The sequence below is a fragment of the Plectropomus leopardus genome, chromosome 21, assembly GCF_026936395.1.
Source record: "Plectropomus leopardus strain MGB_pleo_1.0 chromosome 21, ASM2693639v1, whole genome shotgun sequence".
In the NCBI taxonomy this organism is placed as follows: domain Eukaryota; kingdom Metazoa; phylum Chordata; class Actinopteri; order Perciformes; family Serranidae; genus Plectropomus; species Plectropomus leopardus.
In genome coordinates this window covers 5,584,253-5,611,857 of record NC_142196.1, presented here as the reverse complement: position 1 = coordinate 5,611,857, position 27,605 = coordinate 5,584,253, and the positions used below count along the sequence as shown (strand labels likewise).

General features: G+C 39.5%; 2 protein-coding genes and 3 non-coding genes across 6 annotated transcripts; 1 reads left to right on the top strand and 4 right to left on the bottom strand.

The window, feature by feature from the left end:
• Window positions 1-1,915: 1,915 nt before the first annotated feature.
• mtpap (mitochondrial poly(A) polymerase) lies at window positions 1,916-14,768 on the bottom strand. 2 transcript variants are annotated; one of them, XM_088071829.1, is made up of 9 exons: window positions 14,586-14,768; window positions 13,399-13,565; window positions 13,030-13,263; window positions 12,627-12,851; window positions 10,299-10,513; window positions 8,671-8,897; window positions 6,766-6,858; window positions 6,588-6,661; window positions 1,916-2,528 (listed from the first exon to the last, which is right to left on the bottom strand). In XM_088071829.1, exons 1-9 carry the CDS (start codon window positions 14,743-14,745, stop codon window positions 2,202-2,204), a joined length of 1,722 nt encoding a protein of 573 aa, XP_087927955.1. In that variant the 5' UTR covers window positions 14,746-14,768; the 3' UTR covers window positions 1,916-2,201. The 2 variants fall into 2 exon arrangements, with proteins under 2 accessions (XP_087927955.1, XP_042366751.2); XM_042510817.2 differs by having other exon boundaries at window positions 14,559-14,765.
• A 370-nt stretch (window positions 14,769-15,138) lies between these two features.
• map3k8 (mitogen-activated protein kinase kinase kinase 8) lies at window positions 15,139-22,453 on the top strand. The gene is made up of 8 exons (XM_042510675.2): window positions 15,139-15,296; window positions 15,949-16,308; window positions 16,413-16,583; window positions 17,198-17,459; window positions 19,033-19,139; window positions 20,025-20,177; window positions 21,263-21,509; window positions 21,604-22,453. The coding sequence occupies exons 1-8, from the start codon at window positions 15,288-15,290 to the stop codon at window positions 21,726-21,728; spliced, it is 1,434 nt and encodes a 477-aa protein (XP_042366609.1). The 5' UTR covers window positions 15,139-15,287; the 3' UTR covers window positions 21,729-22,453.
• Window positions 22,454-25,961: 3,508 nt separating this feature from the next.
• trnaq-cug (transfer RNA glutamine (anticodon CUG)) lies at window positions 25,962-26,033 on the bottom strand. The gene has a single exon. It is a non-coding gene; the product is annotated as a tRNA-Gln (tRNA).
• Window positions 26,034-26,409: 376 nt separating this feature from the next.
• trnal-cag (transfer RNA leucine (anticodon CAG)) lies at window positions 26,410-26,492 on the bottom strand. Its single transcript has one exon. It is a non-coding gene; the product is annotated as a tRNA-Leu (tRNA).
• Window positions 26,493-27,314: 822 nt separating this feature from the next.
• On the bottom strand, window positions 27,315-27,386 carry trnaq-cug (transfer RNA glutamine (anticodon CUG)). The gene has a single exon. It is a non-coding gene; the product is annotated as a tRNA-Gln (tRNA).
• Between the last annotated feature and the right edge of the window lie 219 nt (window positions 27,387-27,605).

The following is a 27,605-nucleotide window of genomic DNA, read 5'->3' as shown; positions in this document are numbered from 1 at the left end:
GAAACTAAATTTAAAAGTTAAAGTGGTTTGTCTCTTTTTGCATATTTAACATGACATATCAATCAGTGGGTTTTTCACAGAGGTCAATTGATTCAGCAGACTTTGCCACAAAGCTGGCCGACTTTCGTTCCAATGAGCTGGGTAACCAAGCTGATGGCCTGTCTCCTTCCATATAAATGTAACACACGCTAGCACCATTATGTCACTGTTTGAGATCATTTGCCGCTAAAAACTATAATCCAGATGTAACTTTTATGAAAATTGTGGTTGGAATGTTATTTGTGCTTAACAAAAGGCGGTAAAAGGTCATCAGACAAGTCAAAAGAATAAAGTGATTACATTAACAATACGAAAAGGTTCAAATATAAGTTTTTTCATTTAATCTAAGGTAATTTGGTTAAAATAATATCCTTAATTGATTTCCTCAACATCCAATAGCTTTAGAAAATACATTTAAACCTGGCCTATATACGGCTTTCCTTGAGAATCACTTCATATTTTAAACTAGGGCGTAAGACAATGTGGCTAGCCAGCTCACCTGAACACACAGGTGGCTAAATACTCTAAGAAGCAGCCTTTTCAACTAGCTATTGTACCTAGCTGAAGCTACCTTACTCTTTCAAACCTGGATCAACATCAGTTTTCTTGTGCTGCGTTCACACACCTTTTAAAAGTTGTTTATCCCTTTAAAACCTAAGCATTGGTATGACTTCTTTCAAAAAAGGGGAAAAGGCAGTGAGTAATTTCGCAGGAAATCTTCCACAATTTGCAAGAAATTAGTAGCTCTGAAATTTTTTTTAAAAAACTAGGGAAAAGATGTCCACAAAAGAGTATTTATAATTATCATATTTATATATTAAAAATAACTTTAATGAATTACTATTATTTTGAGTGCCTTTTTTCAGGTCATTTACTTGTTAATTTATTTATTTTTTTTTTTTCAAATTTTATTTATCTTTTTTTTAAATTTCTGGTAATTTTCTCTTTATTTTTTAATTTGTTTTTTTCTTTTTAAAGATTTTCTTAACTGTTAATGCAGCACAGAAACTGAAATTGCATTAGCTTGCTGCGTTACTACAAAGTTCAGCTCAGTAAAGCATTCCAAAAACTAGTGCGGCAGGTAATTAAAGACGGCGTTATAGAAATAAAAGTATAATTTCTGTGCATGGCTACTTAATATAATATTGAGGCTTGTTCCATTAGCTTGCCAGCTAAAATGCTTTAGCTACTGCTATAAAAGGTCCTACAGAAATACTACCACTGTATGTTTAGTATAGATCTGTGATAAAAGTTGCTTCAGCTAGGTAAAGGTGAAAATACTGGTGCTCAGCATAGCTCAGATCCCCAGGAACATCACTCTGTCTTGCTTTCCAATTTTTCCCCAGTACGCACTTGCAGTTTTGTAGCAGAAAAATCCAAACTTGCCACATAGTCATCTTGGTCCCCAAAAGCTAAAATGCACTTGTCAGATAAACAGAGGCATGAAAAACGACCGATTTACTTAATTTAACAAATAACAGGAAGTAGAAGAAAACAATAAAAGCTTTTCTACTTTTCTCCAGCAACAACTTCGAGACTGATGAATTGTTTCTTTTTCTTTTTTATAAATGCGATTTTGATCTAATAGTATTGATGTATTTAGTCATATTTTTATGAGTCAGAGATCCTTGTACTGCCTTCTGTCAGGTATGGGACTCCAAAGTAATCAAATCCAGTGTTTTCAGTTTGCAATAAAGTCTGATTATTCCATCTATAAAATAAGCTTACTACAAAAAATGTATCTGTAGTGATTTTGTTGGAGGTGTAAACAAATACAAGTGATAAATGTAAATCATAAAATCCATGACCCAAAAGAAATTAATTAACCAGTGAATCCACTGTCTTAACTCCTAAAAAATGTCTGGTATGATTTGCAGTAGTTGACACAGTATGATCTTTAATTATAACTGAGTAGGCAAGTATACAGTAAAGTACACATCACTCCCTTACTCCATGTCCCAAACACATGCACACACAGGCCTCAGCGACACCCCCCGGTGTCCGTGTTTGGAACTACAGTCCAGCAGATGGATTCCTCTGCTTCAGCTGCTCCTCTCCTCCACCGGGAGGCATCTGAAAACACCACCAGAAGGTGTCCATCAATGTACAAGTTAAAGTGATAGTTAGAGGATGGAGCAGATTTCTGAGCGCTCCCAAAAGTCTTAGCTTTTCTTTTTGCCAATCGTCAAGGATTCCAGCAAGCTTTTGATCCTCTCATTGGCCGGCTCCGCCCTCCTTCTTTTAAGCCCTTTGATCGTTGCAACCTTGGAGGGCAGGAAGAGGGTGGCGAGTCCCCAAGGTGAGGGAGCGTTTTCATTACCAACTCTGGGTGTCTTGTTATTGTGATGGAGCAGCCAAGAGCTCTCCTGACACAGAGCCATGAAGCGCTCGAGCTGCGTGGCGCTGACGTTCTTGCTGACGTTCAGAGAGGTTTCGAACGGGTTCTGGATATGCAGCGGGACTACCTCCGGCTTGTTCTGCTCTTTGCCCTGGAGAGAAGGAAGGGGACAATGCTGGCAGATGAAAAAGCACACTCGTGAGCAGCAGCAGCCATAAGCGCAGTCCTGTATGTGCTGCATGTTCTGGTCCATCTATCTTGTTGGTCATGGTTTTAGCTCTTTGCTGCTATGTACGAGGAACCTATAGCTAAATGGAACACCTCTCAGCAGGCTAGCAGATGGGAGAGGCCAAGACATGGCTCTGGAAGACATTTTGGCTTGAAAAATGATTCAAAAAGGGGAATCAAAAAAAAAATGACAGGAATGAGATCGACTGCTATGCACGCTGAACATGTTAGCAGCGGAAGCACATATGATCTGTGCCGCTGTCTAGCAGTCATGGCCATCACATGAACCGCCAATATGTGGGTCAGAGAGAAGTCAAGAACCTCCCGTGGTACTTTGCATGCTTTATCCGGCCTAAAGCATGACAGTAAAGGCCCTGGAAAGGATGAAGTGATGGAGCTGTGGGGGGGTGGGAGCGACAGAATATGGCAACATAAAGCCATCAGTCAGAGGAAGGGAGCGAACCGGAGAATTGTAGCACAGTAAAGGAGATTTATGGCTGTTGCTCCACTGGTGAAAGCCTATAGGCACGGGTCACGGCCACAGTCTACCTGCAGGCTTCCTCTGCTGTGTCAGACCTGATATTAGTCTCATATATTAGGATGCAGGGTCCCTCTTTCCCAGAGGCATCAATTCATTAAACTGAAAGCAAAGTCCCTGCATCTCATATAATGTGCTACCAAAGCATGAACACCCACTTTATCAACTAAGTTTCTAGGGATGAAATTGAGGTGCTTAATAGGATGTTATTTAACGTTAACTTTTTAAGATATAAGTAAACTTTGAAACCTAAGAAAACTGGGTTAATTTCTGTATTTAAAAAAACATGGGAGGAAGGCAATAAGCAACAAAAGAAGAAATTACCTCAAAAAAACTACAAGTAAGTGAAAAGCACAATAAAAATGATCTAAATTATATATTTAAAAAAAAACAAATAAAAAATAAAGTAAAACAAAAAACAACATGGCCTGGAAAAGTGCTTAAAAATTAAGAGTAATTCTGTAAAATTATTTAAAGAATTTTAATCAAACCCATGTTCTCAGGTTTCAAGAGTTTAAATTCTTGTAAAAGGTGTCTGAAAGCAGCACAAGAAAAGTGCTGGTGATCTAGGTTTCAAATGTACTTTCTAAAAGCTACAAATTAGTCTTGAACATTCTCCTGATATTACCATTCAGAAACGGTATGACTTGGAAACACTTTTCCAAGCCTTTTGTCTCGATCTTTCTATTTCATTTTCTTTACAAAAGTTCCACTGTGGACGCTCTTTCGGTGCCTCTAAAAAGTGCTCCACAGCAGGCTGAATATGGCTCTAAATAGAATAAATATGTGTTTGTTTACACTTAGCCTGATGGAGCTCCTAATTGGGATCGCAGCTCAAGGGCGCCGGGCCCTGTGGGGCTGGCATCAATCACACATGACAAGGACAGCTGTCATCTGTGTGTGTGGGAAGACGCCATGATCCACCAAACACTGCCTTTATTACCAACAGATTTCTCTGCTGGAGCTCAGCTCTGGGGCTGAGGGGGGGGATGTTGAAAGGAGGTTGAATTGGGTTTCCTTTGGTGCTGAAGTTCTTTCTGCATAGATTTGTCTTTGTGTTCTGGTTTCTCAGTAATGCAATTTTTGATTTACAAGTCACATTAGAGGCCATACAAGTAGCAGGATGGATTTTAGGATAGACGGACCATTTTTGCCTTAGTGGTAGTGGAATTTTATAGCCATTACCTGCAAGGTATATTTTAAGGTATCACAATCCATACAGATACAAAAATCTGATCTATGACCAATATCCACTTTTTAGCGTAAACATTTCTGAAAAAGATTCCTTAGATTTTCTTTTTATTTTTAATTAAAATTTTTATTTTATTTTTATTTACATTTTTAATTTAATGTATTTTTTAATTTTTAATTAAGTCATCACTCTCTAGTGGCCAAACAAAAATATTTCCTTTTTGTTTTTTGAGAATTCTGCTTCCTGTTTTAGAATTACAGCCCCAAATGAAGTATTGTATGGATCTATTTCTGTGTATGGATTTGGGGATGTATTTTATGTGTTTAATTGTGGTGTGTGATTGTGATTGTGATGTATCCTTGGGGATGTTTTTTTTTTTTTTTATTTGTGGGTGTATTTTTGTGTGTGGATTTACTGATGGTTTTTGTTGCTGTTTTCTGTGTATGTGCTTGTAGATGCATTTTCATGTCATTTTCATTTTCATTTTCAATTTCTTCCTTCTTTTTTGGAAAATTCATTCTGTGGACAGATTTTGCAAATTAGCATTTTGCTACAAACATCTGGTTCTTGGGCATAAAGGTACATTTCTAATGCTACTGTGATGTCCAAATCAAACAACCTATAACTTGAACTGTAACTATAACTATACAGAGGAAATGTGTTGTTTGACCAATGTGTTTCTTGTGGACTTTCGACATTAGTCGAAATGCAGCTGTTGCTTGAGCTTTGGACTTTTTTTTTTTTTTTTTCAATTCCCCCTCTCAATGGTGCAAAACACTGAGTGACAGGATGTTAAACTGTGACTCTCATTTAATTTCCCATTTGCAGAAGTAGGGAAGGAATATACTTTACTATGTACTGAATCTCATCGAGAACTTAAAATTAGGTCAATCATACCGTTTCCTCTGTTATTAAATATTTCTGTGTGCATAAGAGATTATGCGAAAGTGCTGCAATTATTATAGTACTCAGAATAGGTAAAGGTGATGTGTTTTTGCATCTTTGAAAGGGGACTTTAGAGCTACAGTTGGTAACTTTCATGAAACAAACTTAGCATCATACTTCCTAAAACAGTCTATATTCTGATAGAAGTAAATAAAACAGATAATCTGTGAAAAAAAATCAGGTTCCCCTTCCTCTGCGTACTGTTTCTAACAACAGTAACAAGAATTTGCCGTGGCACACCAGAAATAACAAATCTGAGTCTAACGCAGCTGTCAGTAACTGCTTGTGAACTGTGCTCAAACTGTCAAACTAGGCAGCTTCTCAAATGTTTTTAGAAACAGATTGTAGTGTACTGTTTAGCTGTAAAATGAGAATATTGCTCTGGGTGGTAGGTGGTGCTTGGTACTCCTGTTTAATTTGTCTCCAACATTGCGGCTGAGTCACAGCCACCCTCAATTTAAAGCTCAACAATACACTAAAATCTGCTCATGGAAACATTTGAGGTGAGAATAGGCAATGCAGTAACAGAATCACGATCGATTGCTCAGAACTGACTAGATTAAGGGAAGTTCAGTTTCATTTACATTCAGTAAGGCAACAGAGGAGTATTATCTGTATAGATTAGTGCTTTGTGAACAAAGTTATGTTATCTCTTATAAAAGTTACCTGCTGTAGCTTTGAACCTGTAATAACTGAACACAGCATTCACATGTTTTAATGTTGTTACTTTGACTTGACACACTTGTTAGCAAATAGTTGCTTATTTAAAAATCCAGCAGTTACAAAGCAGCATTATTATTCATTTGGAGTGGTGTCCACCTGATGAATGAAAGTCCAATTTTCACTCTCTTCTCTGTTTATAGTTTCTACCAACTCCTGAAGGAAATATTGGTCCCTTTAATTGCTATATATGTTCAAAACATTTACTCTCTACCTATATCTGTGTGCTGTTTGGTGCTGAGCAGGTGGTGTTCAGTGGGTTTTTAGAATTCTTTTCACTGACAATAGTTACTTAACACTACTGGAAACTACATTATGAGAGCTGAATCAAAGCAGTAAAGTTGCAGCCGGACAGCCTAACAATGAACTGAAACTTTATAAAGCTCAGTAAAGCTGAAAAAGCTGCAGACTAAGCTGATAATTCTGTAGGTTTATCACAATTAGTGACCTGTTTCATGTTGTCATGTGGTCAAAAGAAAAAGCTGCTTTAATATTAGTTAAATAATACAAAAGTAATATAAACTGTCATTATTGGGCAAGTTATTTGGGTTATGCTTGCCTTAATGGATTTGTATAATCATACATACCTTTCTGATATTTATGGACATCTTGCTGAATGGAAAGGTGGAATAGAAGTCAAAGAATTCACGCAGCAGTCGCTCTGAGAAAAAGCATGAAAAGTCAAGTAAGCGGCTAACAGAAACATCGGTATCAATCAAACTGAGTTGTAGCCCTATAGCTCTGTTTCTACGCTCTCGTGCTCACCGGGTGTTTCTGTGTTGCTCTGGAGATGGATCTTGCTGAAGTCGCTGACAAACGTGCAATCGTTCCCCTCAATCACGCTCTTGTCCGCGGGACCTTGTGGGACGAGTGCGGGGATACAAGGTAAATGACTGCCTTTACACGCCTATGATGGCCATAAACAAGACACAGACAGATGGTGGTGGTGCGTTCATGGACAGGGAGCAGAAAGACACGGAGGGAAGGAGAGACAGCAGCTGCATGTATGTGTGTGTGTGTGACAGTGGTCAAAGAAAGGGAAAAAAAAGCATGGATCATGTCCTTGTTTGACTGCTTTGCTTCTGCAGCAATGCCCTTGTTACCAGTCTCCTTCAATTCAATGATTCTGCTGGTGGTGTGTGTGTGTGTGTGTGTCCGTCTGTGTGATACACCGCTGTTTAAATAACTGCCTGTATGCAAGTGTCCGGAGGAGGCGGGGTCATCGACCTTCCCAGAATGATGGGCCTTTTATTGGCCCGTAAGCACTCTGTGTGATAGAGTCTGAGCTAAACGGAGCTGAGGAGGAGGAGGGAGCACCGGTGCAGGGTGGTGGTGGTGGTGGTGGAGGTGGAGGGGTAGATTGCTTTTGGAAGGCAATTATCTGGCAGCCAAGGTGACTGGGAGGGAGAGATGGAGGAACTACAGCAAACCCGCAGACAGACTGGTATGCTGGTGGTTAAATGACCACAGGACACATTGATTACTGATGTATACATGATAAGAAGACGGTGTGCTCTTAAGTTATCTACAGAGCCAAAATGGGAACCAATTGGATAAAATAAAACAACAGCAGACACTCTGCAGGTGTTGATGAAGGACAATTAGCATGTCAGAGCAGAGATGCTCCAGCTATGGGGTTTCTGACCTGCTTAATGGGACAGGAAAGCAGAAAAACATATTTTTGCTACATCTTATGTTTGGACTTTCCTCCTTTTTTTCCTTTGCTTTCTCTGATTTATTCTTGAATAACCTACATAATAAAAGTAAAATGTAATTGATAAACTGATAGAACCTAGGAATGCATCATTAGGGAGAAACACATATGAAGAGGTCTGTATTGTTTTGTTGTAAAAGCTAACAAACAAAAATCCACTATTTTTTGCACTGAACTGGGGGAAGAAACCTTCTCTTACATCACTCCTGGTACCTGGATGATCTACAGAGTGAACTACATTTTAGTAATCAAGTCCCATCTGGTTTGGTTTTCAGTCATGATAAAAGTACCTGTAACCGAGAAATGCAACTGTTTAATTTGAACTGGATTTGGCCTTTTCTTTGTTTGTTTGAGAATTTCTATTTCTTTTTAAACTGTAAGCGGTGTGCTGTCTTGGCCGGGTCTCCCTCTGAAAAAAAAATCCCATCTCAAGGGACTTCCTGATTAAATAATGGTTAACTTCAGATGAAAACAAACAAAAGACAATGAAAACAATATCATTAGTCACTGTACTAATAAATGCAAACTCTTAAATGAAATTCAACCCCAAGAAATTAATTTATTTAACTCACGATGTGAATGTGAATGACCTAATTGGTTCTTGGGGCTTTTAGAGGCTGGTATCTTCCTTTACCCCTTATTGAGTTATTGCTTCTGACTGATGGCTCTTTGGCATTATTAAATCCACAACAGCATCGGTTATCTGCTGTTTGATTGCAGCTGTGCTATGTGATGAGAAACCTCATATGCTTTGTGTACTTTTCTTAACATACTTTCTGTGGAAACATCAATAAGTTGAATGTATAGTAACAAAAAACACCACATGATTGTACTTCTGACTTCTACAGTTGTCTAAAAAAAAGTATTAAAAAGGCTGATCACAAAAAAACAAAAAAAGCAGTGCTAAGGAGACTCAAAGTAATATCTACAGAGTGAGAGATGGTGCTGGGTGGTACCTGCAAGGTCTCTGAGTTGGTCCAGGGTGGGGATGATGGGAGGGCTCCTCCTCTGCAAGAAGAACAGCACCATGACGGTGAGGGAGAAGTTGGTGATCCAGGCTCCGGGGATGCTGCTGGTGATGGTGTGAGCTCGGGCCCAGCAGCGCACGGTGAACACCAGAGAACGAACCCGCGGGTCCAGCTCTCCGTACAGGTAAAGCAGCTCTGTGCTCTTCAACGCCACCCTGTGGGGGACACCAAGAATTACTAATACTGTCTTAACTGCATGTTTGAAGAGGCTATTCATTTCAGTGTGGGAGTGTATTTTTCTGTAAAAGTTACTTTACTTTTTTTTTTCTTTACTTGTTGTTCTTCTTGTTTGTGTTTTTATTTCTTCTACTTTTTTGTTTGATGCATTTAAATTGATGGGGGGGTCCGTTTGTATAAGCCTCTGGCTTCTTGACCTCTTCTGACACTTTTCTTATCTAATGTATTTTTATGTAGTTTTGTATATTACGACTCAATTCTTGGCAGGTTCTATGGTACTGCTAGAAAATTACTGGATTTGTCTGCAGGCTACCTTCAGATTATTAAATGTTTTGGTATGCCTGTCATTATTTTTATGTTAATGGCTTGTGTTAACTCTCTGAAACCTGTTAGTTTTTTTGTGCTGCGATCAGACACTTTCACAATCATTTAAACTTCCAAATCTGAGCAAACTGGTTTGCTTTCTTTTGAAAACAAATTCTCCAATTTCTGGGCCATTTCTTTCCTTAGTTGCTTATTGTCATTTTCCCATGTTTTTGACAGAAATAGATCCAATTTGCTGAGGTTTCAAAGAGTTAACCATGTCATATGTAAGAGAATATTCTTAATGTTCTTTACAAATAGCATTACACTATTGTTTTATATAGTAGACATTTGGCAGATTTCTAACATCTCTCTGATCCCAATGTTTCCTGAGTTAGGAAATAAAATACTGTATGTCTCAGGGGTCGCTGAAACTAAAATAAAAAATCTGCCACTAGAGTGCAGCCTTCAGCTTATCACAGTGACTCAGTCAGACTTCAGTTTTCTGTGACACAAACACACACCCCTCAGGCAGGAAAGTGCTGCGCTTCAAAGATCTCAGCACGATTTGAGAAAAGTCCCCCTCACATCCACCCACACTCGGTGGTTCAACTCCATTTCCTTAGAAACTGCAGAGTGGTTTTCTGTACGTTAGCAAGTATGTACGTGTTTGTGCTACCATCGGCAAAGACCGCATTATCTTTAAGGTTGGAAGGGAAGAAGTGAAACACAAACAAGCCCCCTCTTTGGCCCCCATGTTGAGTTTCACTGTGGCAGGCATGCAACTCTACCATCGCAGCACTTCCTGCCAGAGTCAGGTTTCTGTTTGGGGCTTTTGCAACGCCAGTGTGGCCAAAACAAGATTCAGGGTGAGAGAAAACTAGCAGTTCCTGTGAAGCAAGAGGCCTATGACCAACTCTAATTGACATTTTAAGACATGACCCTTCCATTGGATGAAACTGACCCCTTCTCTAATGAACTACTGCAACACCAGAGTCACTACAAAAAGCTATTCATGCTGTTTATGTATGGGAAGTAGGTCATGGCATTCTAATATATGTGCTCAGGGTGAATACCTGTTGTTGTTGGCTGTGAGGTCACACTGAAAACCAGAGGGCTGGTGCGCAAAACGGACCAGGGGACATCGAGCGTTGAGAATCTTCTGCACTCCCACACACCCAGGCCCAAACTGGTCCACACACTCCCCGATGACAGACAGGATGTTCTGCGTGACGGCCCGCTCCGACGTGGTCCTCTTCATTTGGTACTCCAGGAACAGACCTGATTTCGGCTGCACAAAGAGAGTTTAGAGATGTTTAATGATCTTAAATCCCTCCCTGTAAAGTATATTTAATATAGTTATAGTATAGTTAATTTTCATTAACATCATCTTATTTGGATTTCCACACTCTCAGTGCACTATATTGTGCCATTCAAAGTTCCCATCATGAAGTGGTGTCTTTCGCAAAAACAAAAGTCTGCTTAAAGTCCCACAATGTTGCTTTGTCTTTGATAGACATGAAATCACAACAGAACAGCACCAATCAACAATAACATGGTGATGATTCATAAGTGTTTAAAATCTCAATTTACTGCTTACTACAAGGTAAGAGCGAGCTACCATGCACAGTGATGGCTTGACCATTCGGAGTAATTTGGGTTCAGTGTCTTGCAGACTTGGACACTTAAATATTTGCAATACAATATTGTGCAATATTTCAATCATAGAAATCCTAGGCGCAATTATTCAAATGTGCAATATTCTTCCAACACTGAATGGAGGCTATATTTACCATGTGACCAATATTGCATAAATAGTTATTGTTATTCCTACTTGTGTATTTCTCTGTTATTCATTGTAGCATTGCACACATATTTCTATTTTGATATTTTGAACATAAATACTAGATTTATACATTGCATTCTAGCATAAGGCACAGTTTCATATTTTAGAGACTTCACACACTCAGCACATTATCCATATAATAATCTAAATATTCACATACTAGTGCTAATTGTTTATTACTGTCTATTATTTCTTTGCATTTATACTTTTACACTTTACATACTTAGCATAATATGTACTTTTATTTTTTAATATTTACATCCTGGTGCTAACTGTTAACTATTAATGTATTTCCATTTTATATTTTTCTATAATTGTGCTGGTATTTATTTCTGCTTGCGATAATTCTCTATGCTGGCATCAGAGCGACTGTTAAGAACCACAATTTCCCCCCTGAGATCAATTAAGTATTTCTAATTCTGATTCCGATTCTGACGACACTAAACACTAATTGAGTCTGCATGAGATGGCAAAACACTTAACTATACAGAAATAAAAACAAATCTTGTACATTTCGGATGCTATGCTATTATAATCCCTGACAGTGTCCTGCATTTTAACATAATTCTCAACCTGATTTATAATTTGGCCCTCAATACTTTTGAAAAGTGTTGCATGACAGAAATGTAACAGTCACGTGTCATTTTCTATTAATGCTGCAGCAATGTTTTAAATCGCCTCAATGGCAGCCATGCATTGTTTTCATATTTTTGTTGTGTTTAGTGAAACGTAATTTACAAAAACAGCTACACAAATATCCCATTTTATGTGTGCTTCTAACTTATTAACCATTTCTACATTGATTGATCAGCTCCCGGTCTGGGCATCACATTCCCTTCATTCGCTGAGCTGGGAAATAAAATCTATGAATCAATAAATACAAACACTGTTTTATTTTTCTTCCATGTTGCTGGCATGAAAAATATTCTGGTCCAGTAAATATCTGCCATCAGTCAGCCAGATGAGGGCAGTTTGGCCTGCTTCTGTCATCTCAAAAATGCATTTTTGTCAAGTGGCACTAAAAAGTGGTGAGCGCCTTACCACAAATCAGGTTTTAGTTTATTATTGTGGTAACACTTCACCCTAACCACCCTTTTTGTCTTTATGAGCAGTATACAAACATTTATTAAATGATTAATAACACACTATGATGTAGCTGCATGCAGATATACAGACATTTCTGAGAGTTACCTATTGTAAAGTATTTAACATTCTTACTTTTACAACTATGTTTTGAAATATTCACGATTCCCACACATTTTCATGAACAAAATTTAGAACTTTTTCATGACTTTTCCAAGACCCATAATATTTCTTTAAGTTGTCCAGCTCAATGTGCGCTGAATCAGTATTACCAAGTACCAAAATACTTTCATATTTTTTCGTTGCAGATATGCTATTTGCAAGATTTTATGTATACGATTCTTCTTCCAACTTTCTATTTTATAAACAGAAAATGTTACATCTGGCAATATTAATGTAATCAATCCCTGTCAGCTGGTGGCTTTTGTCTCACAAATTAACCTCATTTATTCTAGTGAAGGACTCCCTTTATTACCATCTTTGCATTTCTCCCACTGATGTCATCCAGGTCCAAGAACATGTCCAGGTCACAGCCCATCTTTCCAAAGCCGTTCACTGATGAGCCAAATGGTTTGATGGTGCATTCTGGGAAATAAGGAGCAACAACGTCTTTGAGCAGAGAGCAGACGAGGAAACGCAGTCGGCTGTTCTCCTCTGTAAGCTGATAGACATCCATCAGGGAGGACATCTGTTGGTCTATCTGAAGGGAAAGGAAGAGACAAGCCGTGGTTAACAAAATCATCAAAGCTTATAAGTGACTTTATTAAATCTGTTGAAATTAATGTATACATGTATCTTTCTTTTAAGTTAAATCCAGATCACTGGATTACTCATTTAATCTAAACGGTCACTCAAGGTGTTAAAACCCAGTCACTTACACTCTCCTCTTTGGACAGTCTCTTTATGAGCTCGTTTATGGGAATGCTGCTTTGCTGTTGGCACTGCTGGCCTGACTGCTTGTTTGTTGACTCCACTGAGCCGGGGTTCCTCAGTGTCAGCAGTCTCGATTTCAAAGGCACCACAGGTTCGTGGCTGATGTTGGGGATGGCTGCCTCTTCAAGTAATGAGGCAACACTTTCTCGGTTTGCAAATTCCACCACAGCATACAGACCCTAGAAAATAACAGCAAGACACACAATTTCATCATCCAGCTAAATCCTAAGATGACAGTGAAGTTTGTCAAATACATTAAAAAACAAGTTGGAAAACATGACTTATTTATCTGGGAAGCTTGGTCATTGACTTACGTAGCTTTCATAATAGAAGTATTTCTGGATGTCTCCATGTTTTGATAAATACTTTAGGAACTTTTTCTCACTGGTCCTGGATTGGCAGCTAATGAGAACTGATCGTTCTGCTTGTTCTTGTCTCTCCGCCTGGACAGCATACAAAGATTTGCGTCCGTTCTTTTCCTCTGAAAAACAAAACAACAGAGTGATAAGCAATTACATGAATAATTTTAGGTTGTTTTTCAAGGTACAGTTACTGGAAAAAGAATATGTGATTAACCTACAGTTACTGATTATAAAGGGGTTAAATATGAAAAAAAATTTAGCAAAAAGTTTATTTGTTGAATAAATTCATTTTGATGCTTTACATATTTTTGCCATGCAGGAATGCCTTCTTTTGGAATATTTTTTGGACAATGCAGGTCAACAAAGCAGCTGGGACAAATTTGAGCATAACTTTTATGCACTTATGTTTTCAGGACTTTTCAAGCATTTGTTAGAAAAGTAATCAAAAAAGTAATCAAATGTAATAAGTTACAATACCTTGATGAAATACTTAAAATAGTTACTTTATTTATTCCATTTTTAAAGGGTAACTCGTAATCTGTAAACCATTACATTTCAAAAGTAACCTTCCCAACACTAGGTATAAGCATGCTGTTGTTCTAAGACAAATTTTGCAGCATTATACACAGCTATTGTCTTAAAAAGCCCCTCAACACAACGCCAAACTTCAGACAAAAACTGACGATTTTACAACGTATGGCTCTGTTAAGCCAATGAAAGCATGCTACAAATCACACACACAAGTTCCATAAGATACATAATATGTCCTATAAACTCTTAGAAACAACTCTTAAAATCGGCATAGATGCCATCTACAAAGCGGCGTTTATCGGAATTTAATTTTGTGAAAATGACGTAAGAGTGTTGAAAATTTTAACTTATTAAACTGGGACTACTTTGTAGACGAAAAATACCGAATTTTGCCGACACAGTAATGATTTCTTGTATCTTCCTTTAGCGATTAAATAAGTTACACATTTACGATCATAGTCACAACTACCGAAAACACTTAGATTTCTGAATTACGTTTGGCATGACTGTTGCTGTATGGGGACAGGGCTAGCACGAAGGCTAACGTGTTTTGTTTGACAGCTTGATATAACGTCACTAACCAGATTCGTCTTTTTGAAGTGCTTCACCTTGCGCGGCAACAGCGTTTGTACCAATATTCCTGTGAAGAAATGTGTCGACCCTCTGTAGGCACGTCGCCAGGCTGCCCCTTCCCCTCATATGTAACCTGCACACGGCTAAGGGGGACGCCATTATTGCTTTGAGAGAAGCTTGGAGGCGCATGCGCATGGCTCTGTCTACGGCAACTGAGCAGTACCAAATAGCAAACTTGTGGCAATAAAGATATGGGTGATAAATACATGTATTGATTACACTGAATGTATTGATTACTTGTTATTCCGAAACAGCTATACAGCTATAGCTTAAATTTGAATTTTGTCTTTTGATTTGTTCTATGTCTAATAAACCTAAACGCTCTAATATGTTACGCTTCTATTTTGACCTCTATTTATAAAACAAGCAGCAAAACACATTTTCCCACAGGAAATCACCCCGCGGTTCTGTGGAAGACGATGCCCTACATTTCAGCAGTCAAGCCACATGAAATTTCTTTTTCATCTGAGAAAACAGAAGAAAGGGAAAACGAAACCTACGCGGAGTAACGCGCTGGCACCTGACATTAAAGCCTACGCCACCCACACGCTGATAGACGGCACTTCCTGTGTTTACTTCCTACTAAACACAGCCCGACCTCTTTCAAGCAGTCAGTCACTGCTGGACGCTGGAGACAAACCATGAGGACAAGAGAGTCGCGTTAAGCTCCTGACTCAATGATTACGGTTAGTACGGCGTGTTTTTTTACATTACTACATCTCAATTGATGTGGTGGAATATATCATGTATAATCTGCTGATATAAAAAAGAGCTGCTAAATATTTTAGAGTGGTTGTTACGTATATACAACATGCCGAATTATTGCTTATTACAATTAATTTTTATCAGTAGCATCAGTTTAGCAGTAGGTATAACGAGTTTGCACTTATTGTGATGTAGAAATGTAATTTTGTGGCTTATTTGTTCCATTTTTAACACGGGGTTTGGTAGGCTCTACAAAACAAGACAGAAAAAAAGAATCTAGCAGATGAGAAAGATTTGCATGCAGTAACATTTGTATGAGCTCGATTTACATTCACAGCCCAAAGACTATAAGTTATAAATGTAAGTAGTTGTTGTTTAATAGATGTAAAATGGGGTCCAAGCTTTCCCAGGGGCTTCCCGGCTTCACTGTGAAACTCCCTCATTTGCTTGGAAAACAGTCTTTTAAGCCCCTCCCAGCTGCGTGCCCAGCCAGCTGAATCAAAGCCTCAGAGCTTCAGTGGAGTGTAACTGTGCATCCTGTGCTTTTTAAAGTCATTCACAGACTGATCACTGATGAAGTCTGAACTAAACAGAAAAATGTCCACAAACTGACCTCCTGATGTTTCATTTCAGGGTGAGCAGCACAAGACAAGCATCAAAATGGATTATAAATATGATAATGGAATAGAACTGCTGTTGGCTCACATGAATATAGAAGATATTATCAACGCTGCAGAGACTCTGTATCAGCTTGAGGAAGAGGAGGAAGGAGGCTCGTCATTCGAGGAGGAAGGTCTCTCCCAAGAGGATATGGATGAGAACGAAGAGGCTGGGGACTTAGTGAGGAGTCAGCAGAAGGACTATGTGGACGGGGTTGGTGGTGTTCGATATGGAACAGCGACAGACCTCCTGGCCTTCGTCAACCTTCTCTCCAACATGAAGGCAGAAGCTGTGCAGCACCTGCCTGAGGAGATGGGCGTCCTGCTGAACAAGGTGAGAGGATGTTTTTTAATTAATATTTTTTGCATCATGGGCCTAAAAATTAGTCTTTAATTGTGTTTAAATGTTATGGTTTTTAACTTACCTTTTTTTTGCAGAAGGAAATGACTGTAAAGAAAGGCCGCTACCAGATCAACATGGATGTGCTCCTGTTTCCATGGAAGCTGACCTACAAGAATCATGGCTCTGGCCTCGTGCCCAAGGGCTCATTCGGGAAAGTCCACTTGGCTCAGGACACCACCACCAGGAAGAGAATGGCTTGCAAACTGGTGAGTCCTGCTGAGCAACAGTTGGAATCCAGCCTGTGCTGACTTCTCGAAACTCTTACCCTCTGTGCCAACTATTTCACCTGCCAAGTACCATTTGTTCACAGGACTCCTGTGTTTGTGTGATGAATGTTAAAGTCAACATGACATCTGACATGATTTCCCTTAAAGTAAAACAGGAACTCTGTTATTACATTAAAGAAGAACCAGGGTATTTTTGGAACAAACTTACAAAATGGGTCAAGACTAACGCAAGAGTGGAAACTGAACAGCTGTCCACGTCTCATCTGGATGTTTGTGACAAAGTGAAATGCATGATAAATCAATAAATCTGCATGCTGTGATTTCCCCCAAGTTCCTGACACACTTTTTACATCACATTCTGTTCTTTTCTTATCTGTCTGATGTAACACGCCTCACCTGAGGGAATTTGTTTTCTCTTTTCCTTTCCTGTGTGGTGTTATTATCAGAATGCTGAGTTGACACAGTTTATTGTACACACTGTTAAATACACACAAGGCTTACTGGCACCAGTTGTGCTTGGTGTCTGAGTTACAAGATTTCCCGTACAGACCTGTGACGATGCATATGTTTACGTCTCATCATCATCCTCACAGATCCCCATGGAGAACTTTAAAGCAGCGGACGTGGAGTTCCAGGCCCGGTTCCGCCATGAAAACATCGCTGAGCTGTACGGTGCTGTGCTCTGGGACCAGAGTGTCCACCTGTTCATGGAGGCCGGGGAGGGCGGCTCTGTACTGGAGAAGCTGGACAGCTGTGGTCCCATGAGAGAGTTTGAGATCATCTGGGTGACCAAGCAAGTCCTGCGGGGCCTGGAGTACCTGCACTCGCACAACGTCATCCACCACGACATCAAACGTAAGAGCAGAAGAACAAGAAGTTTTCTTGGGTATTGTTGGTGTTACGCACTGCATTTTAGTAAGCTAACATGGTTCAGGAAATGGTGTAATGTCAGTTTTAACCTTGTTTACGTCAAAGTCAAGCCACAGACAAATACACTCGTTAAGTCTTAAGTTGCAAGGAGGAAAGAGGTGAATCAGTTCAGCCACAAACCAAACAAACCACATTCATACACATTTTGATTGTTGAGTATTATATAATTTCTTCCTCTGAAGGTCTGATAAACACTCTTTGAGGAAGTGCAGTCACACTGTCTGGTAGCTAATGACTTAGATTACAAGAAAATATGCTAGTTACAGTAGGTGGGGCTCAGCTGAGGTTAGATGTGAGGTAGTTTCATGTTGGTTGAGTGTCACTGGTGCTGAGGGGATCAAAGCGTTCTCCACAGCCGTTTGTCAGCCTCATGGCCTGAAGGCTGTTTGGTGTCTGGAAATTCCAGCCTGCTTCTCATGCACTCTCAGGGTTAAATGCAGGGTCTGGGGAAGCAAATGACTTACGACAATGGCCAGCCGGGCCCTCTGACATGTCGCTGTGGCTCTAAGTGTTTCCTGCCTGCGATCAAAATATGTAATTATACCTTGGTGAGGTTTTAAAGTGCAATGATGAGACTTTTCACAAAAGGCTTGCCCTCAAATTATCTCTTAAATTCCTCTGTTAAAAGCACGTGACATGTTGACTTCTTCTTGGGAGGTTTCAGAGGCCTTTTGTTATTTGAGATCATTGCATACAGTCAGTACGTTTCCATGATGTTAGAAAAAAGTCTAATTATTGCATTAGTCCCACTAAAACTGGTCTTTTAAAATAGAAGTAAACACGTTAGTCAAACTGAAGTCATACTAAGTCTCGAAGTCAGACTAACACACCTACATACTGCAGCTGTTGGTTGTTTTACTCTTTCATGCATACGCCTCAATTGGACCTGAAATGGCCTTGGCATTCTGTGCATGTTTAGTAGTCCCCACACTGGACTTTGACCCACAAGTTGAACAGCATGGATTTGTAGAAGAAAGCCAGAAAAAACAAAAAATTAAAATAAAGAAAGAAATGAAAGAAAAGAAAAAAAACAAGATGAAGGTATCAACATGTAAAGTAAATTGTAGAGTACATACAAAATGTACAATGCCGAAAGGTTATCCATGTTTTCATTCATCCTATTTGCAGTATGCTAACTTGTTTGGTACGTGACCTAATAGGTCAATCGGAAGAAGGTCCAGTAGCAACTAACTAAAAGGGGGCATATCGCCACCATTCGTGGCAGAGTGAGACATACTTCCATCAATAAGTCGATCCTCCCCTAGTGCTTGTGTACTGGGACAAGGACAGTAGTTCAATTAAATCAAGCTCTAACTGTAGCTTGAATTAACTGTGCTGAAATTGTACTGAGTGCAAGCCAGTTTAATATGTGTGTTTAAAAAAATACTAGTCATAACCTCAAATGGCAGCCTGCAAAGCAAAGCATAAACACTGAAAGTACTGTACACAACAGCCTCTTACAGACGGTGACAGCTATTATTTTCTCTGTTTCCTATAGCCAGTAACATTGTCCTGATGTCAGACAAGGCTGTGTTGGTGGACTTTGGTCTGACGGTGCAGATGACAGAGGATACATACATTCCCAGAGACCTGAGAGGAACAGAGGTAGGAAAATAACACCTTAACTGATCTCATAAACCCAATGTCTTCTGTGTTGTTTTAAGTGCCTAGTTCAAATCATTACTTTTTTTTCACCTCTGAGCTTAAGTGTGTGTTTTTACCAAAAAAAACAGCACTCTTTTCATGGCTCATGGCTCAGGCTAGACTTTCTCAGGGTTTTAAAGAGTCTTTTGACTTGTCAGCACTTGTCTCTGCCTTTTCCGACCTGATTGAACAGCAGTGATTGGCAAGCACTGTTGCAGAGCAGTTAGTACACTCATTGACCTCACTGATGTTAATAATAGTTTGCTTATGCTTAGGGCTTTCAGTTTGGATATAATTAGCACTTTGGGAAATTTTAGGATTAATCCAAGACAGTTCTCATGTGCCTTTCTCTCCCATCATCCATCTGCCTAATTTTTTCCCATGTTTTGACCTATGTGTGTGTGTGTGTCAGTCTATATCGGTCTCTGCACATGCACCCTGGGCCTCTCAAGGCTTGGCTTGTGGAAAGTCCCAAGGCAGACACCCAGCAGTAATAATAAAAGAGACAGAGCTAGCAAATACACTGGGCTGCTCAGGCTTACATTAACATGGGAGAGCAGGCTGGAATTTCCAGCAGAGAAAGAGATGAACTCTCTTAGTATGTTTACTTTTCACACTCCAAAGGCCAATGTGCTTCTGCACTGCCCTTACCTTGACATACATGGCGCTGGTCTAAAGGTTATCTAGTTAGTTGAGACAGAAAAACCCTTTTACTGCAACAGGTTTTTAAGCACTGATACATACATTTGAATGGGAAACCAATAAATAATAAACTGCTTTTTCTGTCTTTATCCTCCTCAGCCCTTTTTATTAAATTCAATTTATGTTGCTCTCCTTTTTATTTAGATGTACATGAGTCCTGAGGTGGTTCTGTGTCGAGGACATAATACCAAGACAGACATCTACAGCCTGGGAACCACCATCATTCACATGCAGACTGGGAGCCCTCCATGGGTCCAGAGATACCCACGCACTGCCTACCCATCCTACCTCTACATTGTAAGTACTTACTACTTACTACTTATTACTAATTTTTTATGAGCCATGCTTTTACCGTTGTGTTGGTCGGTTGGTCTACCCCTTTGTCAAGAGGGGAATACTCTTAGTATTGGTTTGACTGCAAAGAAATTTTTTCACAGACATTCATGATTCTCACAGAACAGACTTTGATGATCTGAACTGACTTTTCCTCTGTCAACACCAATTTAGAAATTTGATATTTTTTGGTTGTATAGTAAAAATGTCTTAAAAACACACACACATTTATTGGACACTGTAACACTGTATTGAAAAAAGGGTACAGTATGTCATTTAGGAGCTATACTATATCTATTTGCAGCAAAGCGCTAGACATTTTTTACATTTTTACATTTTTAGAATTATTTTCCAACACCTTCTCTCTGGTCAATTATTACATGTACTTCAACACAACAACAAAATATTAAAAGGAAGTTTTATCCATCTCAGTTTGTTTTGTTTTTCAAGTAGCATCACGTCTGCTCAGAGCTAGTAGAATAACCATTAACTCATAATTACATGCCACAAGATAAATACTATCTTGTATCTTGCTGTGTTTTAAAAGTGACACACTTTTCCATGACCTTGTTCAGGGCTTCCACAGCCTACAGTGTCATGAGATTAAAAGAAGGTTTAACGTGACTGATTGCAGTGTGTGACCTATAGCCCAATTAGTCAGACACTACCTCTGTTTCTTTTGAAAGGTTTTCCATTACATGGGCTCTTGGCTTTCAAGAAGTCCTGTTTCTGTTTTTGAAATGGTTATCAGCCCTTTTGATTTACTCACTTCCTCATGAAACTGCTGGCATGGAGAAGTAATGCTGCGTGGTTAAGTCGCTGCTACAGGCTGAGCTTTGCTACTTTTCCTTGTTCCTTTTTACTACAAACAAACTTCATTTACAATCCACTACTCACAATGACAAGACAACTGGGTCACAGCTTCTGGATGAGTTGTGTGGCCTGCTGGCTTTTTTGGTTTTTTGGAAACATAAACTGTCTTTGTAACTTTTTTTTCTCTCATGCTTCAGTTTTGTCATGCCAGTTTTGACTTATCTCTCTCCCAACAGATCCACAAGCAGGCCCCGCCTTTGGAGGACATAGCAGAGGACTGCAGCCCGACCATGCGCTCCTTCCTGGAGCGAGCCCTGGAGAGGAACCCTGCTCTGCGGAGCTCAGCATCCGAACTGCTGAAGGATGAGGCCATCAACCCGCCCAGGGAGGATCAGCCGCGCTGCTGGAGCCTTGACTCAGCCATGGAGGAGGCCAACCACATCATACTACGGCAGCAGAGCCAGCATCACGACACCACACAGGGTAAGCACCTACATGTTGAGGTCAACTCGGTTCCAGCAATTCATAATAATATACTTGCCCTTTGTAAACATGTACTTCTTTCTCTTTCCTGCAGATTCTTCTCTGTACTCTGAGGACTCTGGCCACATGAGGAGGAAGGGCTCCTTGTACATTGACCTGGGGGCCTTGTCAGGTTATTGTAAACTGGTAACAGGCCCCCCCACCTCAGAATATGGCTAGCGACAGACCAAGGCTCTGCCTTTATGTGGCCGAACTGAATCAAAGCCAACTGATCATTTACTTTTAAGCCTTTTTTAAAAACATATGGCTTAACTGTTGAAGATGATGAATACTTCAGACAGGTGGACAGCCCATTGATGAACTGCAATTGCTTACAAGACTCAATATGACTTGTAATGAATGGAATAGCTCAACCTTGATGCTGAAATTAGCTGATGTGACGCAACAACACTGCAGGACAGTGCCTGAAAGAACTGTATTGTGTATTATTAAAAATTAACCGTCAGCTATTGGTATTACTTCTCAGAGCTCCCTGTGTTCTATATTTCAGTGTAGCAGTCAACACAGTAATTAAATGTATGCTGAGTTTTTTCTCATGAAAGTATGTCCAATGGTTGAAAAAGAAACTGTCACTAAAAATATGTAAGCTATCTGTTAAAGTATGTGTGCACTATGCAAACATGTATATGTAGTTCTTAATGGACTTCCTCTTGTTAATTCCTGTGGAATATTAATAGCATCATGATGCTATGTAAATGAGGCTTCTGTTGAATGCATATGATATCTATTTTGTGTTTTGTACATCCTGTGAGATGAGGCCTGCTATGCTATTTAGAGAAAAAAACAATTGTGTTACATCTGTTTTCCTTAGTACTAAGCATAGAAATTGCCCAAAGATTGAAAATGTGTCATTATGCAATAAATGCAATAACATGATAATCCTATTATGTCTGTGATATTTCAGTTCTACTTTAAGTAGTAATTTAGAAAGATTTGAAACTTCACAACTGAGAGAAATTCCTGTGAAATTAAAATATTCACTATGTCAGAATGTTTCACATTCAGTCTTTAGATCACCTCAACTTTCTTTTTCTAACTTCACGTTCTGACTGTCATACAGCTATGTTGGAACACTATATTACACAATCACTAGGCAACAAGGGGGGTTTGATTTGATATTTGATAGAAGTGACATTCTTGATCACTGACTATTCAGGGGGAGGGCAGAGTTTTATTCATTTGTTAGGAAAAAATGGTTCCATGGTGAGGGAGCAGAGCACACTTATGTTCCTCTCTCTCTGTTTACTGTTGAAGTAAATACAGAAATCAAACCCAGCCTACTGGAAAGTGCAGCCTCTGCACTTAATGCACCCACATAGACTCTGGCATGGGACTATCAAGTCTGATGATTCAGTCATGCTATCTGCTCTGTGAGGCTGTACTTAAGCACCGTGGTGCTTTGAGCTGAATCCTAATGTCACCATGCTCAAAATAACATTCTAAAACAAGCTTGTTTTTATGATGGGACTGTCATTAGTTTTGCAGATATTTGGTCATAAACTAAAATATTGGTAACATGGCAAGTCCTCCAACAGTTGTAGAACATTTCAGTGAAAACCACAAATGTCAACCTTGTTGTGGCACGAGAGGAAAGGTCAGGGGATCCCGAAAGTCAGTTGGATTCATACTGCGACACCATGAATGCCTGTTCTAAATGTCATGACGATAAATCCAACGGATGTTAAAATGTATTATCCAGACCAAAATGGTGGATCAATCAAAAGTGACATGGAGTCAGGTTGTAAGCATGGATAAAACAGAGAAATCACAAACCATTCAAGAGACCATTTTTGGTGTTGTTCAAATGTTTCACTTTCACATCTTTTTTTTGGATTCTCTGCGCGACTGTCGGCTCCTTAAGTACAGTTTTTAAGTACTTGTACTTGTATTTCTATTGAATGCTACTTTAAACTTCCTACTACTTCATATTGTTTAAACTACTTTGTACAAAGTATAAAGTGCATGATAGCTTTAGTCACAGGCTACTTTGTCTATTTTGCAAAAAATATAATATAAATATAATATCAACTTCAGGTGAAAAATTCAGAGAAGCATTTCCATTTTTTCATGTATTTGTCTAGGATTAGTTGTTTAAGTCATATTTTGTCAAAAAAAAGTGCAGTTGACAGTGTGCAGTTTCAACAATTGCAAATAAACTTGTTTGGGTTTTTTTTTTCTTTTGTTTAAATCTTTTTAGGTTTCTTTAAGGATAGACATGTCTTTATAAAAATTAGCTTTTCAAAGGTAAATTGGCCCAAACTTTATATTTTAGTTAACAACAACAAAAACATGCATGAGTTTAAATAATCCTATAATATATATAACTGGGAAAGCATGAGGCAAAATACATACTTCAATATAGATTTCAGGTAATACTTAATGAATTAATAATGTGGTATGTTTCCATTGCTGTACACAAGTACTTTGCACAAGTTTAACAATCTGAATTAAAATAAATGTGGCTTAGTTGTTACTTAATTTTTGAAGTAGCTGACAAATACTTCTTGCCCCAGAAAAAGCAAAACTGCATGACTACAAATGTTCCAGCTACAGTATGTCAGCAAGAAAGAGCAATAAATCATTGAAAAATCCCAAACAAACATTTCATTGGAAACTGATCAATGTGGGCTTTCCTGGATTCCCCATCCAACAGCTAAATGAGGTGTCAATCAAGTTTACCGAAGCCCTCTACTATATTCCTTTTAATTGTTCTCATTTAGTCATGGGCAGTATCTACTACTGATTTTGCATCAGGGAAACCCTACTGATTAAAATGTGTGAAGTGTCTTTCTCCTATTTGTGGCTCAGGCCCACTCTTCCTCTTTCTATAAGCGTCACATGTGAGTGGGTGTCAAGCTCTGCTATGGAAGGGCTTGCCTCAAAGACATGTGAAAGCACAAGGTTTACAGCGAAATCCAGTGGTTTCCCAATAAATATGAAAGTCAAATACTACCATCTACTGGTAATAGTGAATACAACTTGCTGAATGAACTAATTTATCAGGGGGTAGGCTTCCTCATACAGTATTTTAGGTGAATCTCTATCTCTGGCTCTTCAACTTTATTCGGAGCCTATGTAAATTGCTATGTAAACTGACTAAAGTATTTTAGAGAAACTGTTCACATTTATTGGACACTGATATGCCTTCATACATCTGTAGGTAAGCACAGCCAATTTTATGAGTAAGTTACATCCAACTGGAGTCAGAACACTCTGCTTTGCTTATTTAAAGGAACCGTTTGGGTTTTTTTTTAACAAACAACCCAACAACAGATAAGTCTACTGTGTCCAAAAACCTGAAAACATGTCATAAGTTGACATTGTACAAGCTGTGAAATGCTTCTGCTGTACTTGGACCACTGTATTTCATCATATGTGACAGAATGGCTGACATTTCCTTCCCAATATCATGTTATAAGCAAGTGATCCGGTGAAAAACAGCTAATATCAAATGTGGAATTAAATTAAAACCCACACCCCGAAGGGAGGACTTCAATCTGATGATCGCCCAGCCATCCTGTATCTGTCTGCAGCTTTGTTTCAAAGAGTAGTTTCAAACTCAAAAGCAGTGACTAGGAACAAAGGTTTATACACACTGCACAGAAGAAGAAAGACTACTTGATATGACACAATCTTTGTCAACTGAAGAGGAACTTAAGTGTGCTCTGCTCCCTCACCATGGAACATTTTTTTCCGAACAAATGAATAAAACTCTGCCCTCCCCCTGAATAGTCAGTGATCAAGAAAGTCACATCTATCCACATGTAGAGCTGGACCCAGCTCAGAATTATCCCAATCAAATCAGATTTGGCAGTACAGTACACATATTTGACGATTCATTTTGTTTTCTACATGAAGTTTAACGAGGGGTCGGAAATGCACATCAACACTTTTTGCCCACGTTAAATATCACACGAAAGCCAGGAACTGTATCGTATTTAGTTGCTGTGAGTTGTGATGTAACCCCCCTCGAAGCAGAAGGTTTCTCCTCTCTCCTCCTCTGTGCTGCTGCCTGCATGTCTGCAGTTCTGTATCAAATAGTGGTGCCAAAGTCAAGAGCAGTCATTGCACAGCAAAGTCTGGGGACCAGAGCGTCCTAAGAAGTACACTGCACAGGACACGAAAGGCTGCTTGACGTGACACGAGTGGTGATGTGGACTTCCAACATACATACTCTCCTTTCCTTAGTCTCCATAAAGGCAGATCTCACCGAGATTTGAACTCGGATCGCTGGATTCAGAGTCCAGAGTGCAAACCATCCATCGTATTTAGTTGCTGTGAGTTGTTAGGAGAGAACTTTCAAGGCGGAGCCCTGCTTCCGTGACACCTCGGGTTGGGATGAAGTGGGACGTGGAGATTGCATACTTTCCTTTCCTTAATCTCCTTAAAGACAGGTCCCACCGAGATTTGAACTCGGATCGCTGGATTCAGAGTCCAGAGTGCTAACCATTACACCATGGAACCATTACACCTTGGTCTGCTCAAATCATATTGCCAGACATATTTTCTATACAGATGATGTGATACGGAGAGCATACAACACCACCAATGACAAAGAAGATAATGTGAAATAGAGACCCTCACTGGCTATCTCAATAAACCAAGTAAACTAATACTTAACAACGGATGTTTTGCACATCAAAGTAGTTTTGAAAGAAAGAAATGAGACAGACGCAAGGTCACAGTGACCTCTGACCACCATATCTAATGAGTTCAACTGCGATGTGTTATTGCAAATGGACGTCTTGGATCACATTCCACAGCTGGTTTGTGAGAAAACTGCTGACTTTGGCTTCCTAATATCAAGTTACAAGCACTGGCTCTAGCGAAAAACACCTACTGTCAGAAGTGGGATTCGAACCCACGCCTCCAGGGGAGACTGCGACCTGAACGCAGCGCCTTAGACCGCTCGGCCATCCTGACTCAAAAATATGAAAATCTGAAGGAAAAAAAATTTTTTTTTTTCTTTTTCCAATTAAAAAATGACAGACGCTACAGGCATTGATAGCAATATTCTCGTCATTATTACTCTACATGAAAACTGTGACAGATAAGTCTTGTCTTTCATTACCTAAGGACAATTTCAGAGCTGCTTCAGGTGCAATGAAGCAGACATACATGTAGAGCTGGACCCAGCTCAGAATTATCCCAATCAAATCAGATTTGGCAGTACAGTACACATATTTGACGATTCATTTTGTTTTCTACATGAAGTTTAACGAGGGGTCGGAAATGCACATCAACACTTTTTGCCCACGTTAAATATCACACGAAAGCCAGGAACTGTATCGTATTTAGTTGCTGTGAGTTGTGATGTAACCCCTCAAGCAGAAGGTTTCTCCTCTCTCCTCCTCTGTGCTGCTGCCTGCATGTCTGCAGTTCTGTATCAAATAGTGGTGCCAAAGTCAAGAGCAGTCATTGCACAGCAAAGTCTGGGGACCAGAGCGTCCTAAGAAGTACACTGCACAGGACACGAAAGGCTGCTTGACGTGACACGAGTGGTGATGTGGACTTCCAACATACATACTCTCCTTTCCTTAGTCTCCATAAAGGCAGATCTCACCGAGATTTGAACTCGGATCGCTGGATTCAGAGTCCAGAGTGCAAACCATCCATCGTATGAAGTTGCTGTGAGTTGTTAGGAGAGAACTTTCAAGGCGGAGCCCTGCTTCCGTGACACCTCGGGTTGGGATGAAGTGGGACGTGGAGATTGCATACTTTCCTTTCCTTAATCTCCTTAAAGACAGGTCCCACCGAGATTTGAACTCGGATCGCTGGATTCAGAGTCCAGAGTGCTAACCATTACACCATGGAACCATTACACCTTGGTCTGCTCAAATCATATTGCCAGACATATTTTCTATACAGATGATGTGATACGGAGAGCATACAACACCACCAATGACAAAGAAGATAATGTGAAATAGAGACCCTCACTGGCTATCTCAATAAACCAAGTAAACTAATACTTAACAACGGATGTTTTGCACATCAAAGTAGTTTTGAAAGAAAGAAATGAGACAGACGCAAGGTCAC

Coding starts and splice junctions, on each gene's coding strand:
- mtpap (XM_042510817.2), bottom strand. CDS start 14,745: ATGCGCATGCGCCTCCAAGCTTCTCTCAAAGCAATAATGGCGTCCCCC. Junction 13,566..14,558: donor ACTTCAAAAAGACGAATCTG/GTTAGTGACGTT, acceptor TTTGTTTTTCAG/AGGAAAAGAACGGACGCAAA. Junction 6,859..8,670: donor CCAACTCAGAGACCTTGCAG/GTACCACCCAGC, acceptor TCGTCCCACAAG/GTCCCGCGGACAAGAGCGTG.
- map3k8 (XM_042510675.2), top strand. Junction 16,309..16,412: donor TGGGCGTCCTGCTGAACAAG/GTGAGAGGATGT, acceptor TTTTTTTTGCAG/AAGGAAATGACTGTAAAGAA. Junction 21,510..21,603: donor GCATCACGACACCACACAGG/GTAAGCACCTAC, acceptor TCTTTCCTGCAG/ATTCTTCTCTGTACTCTGAG.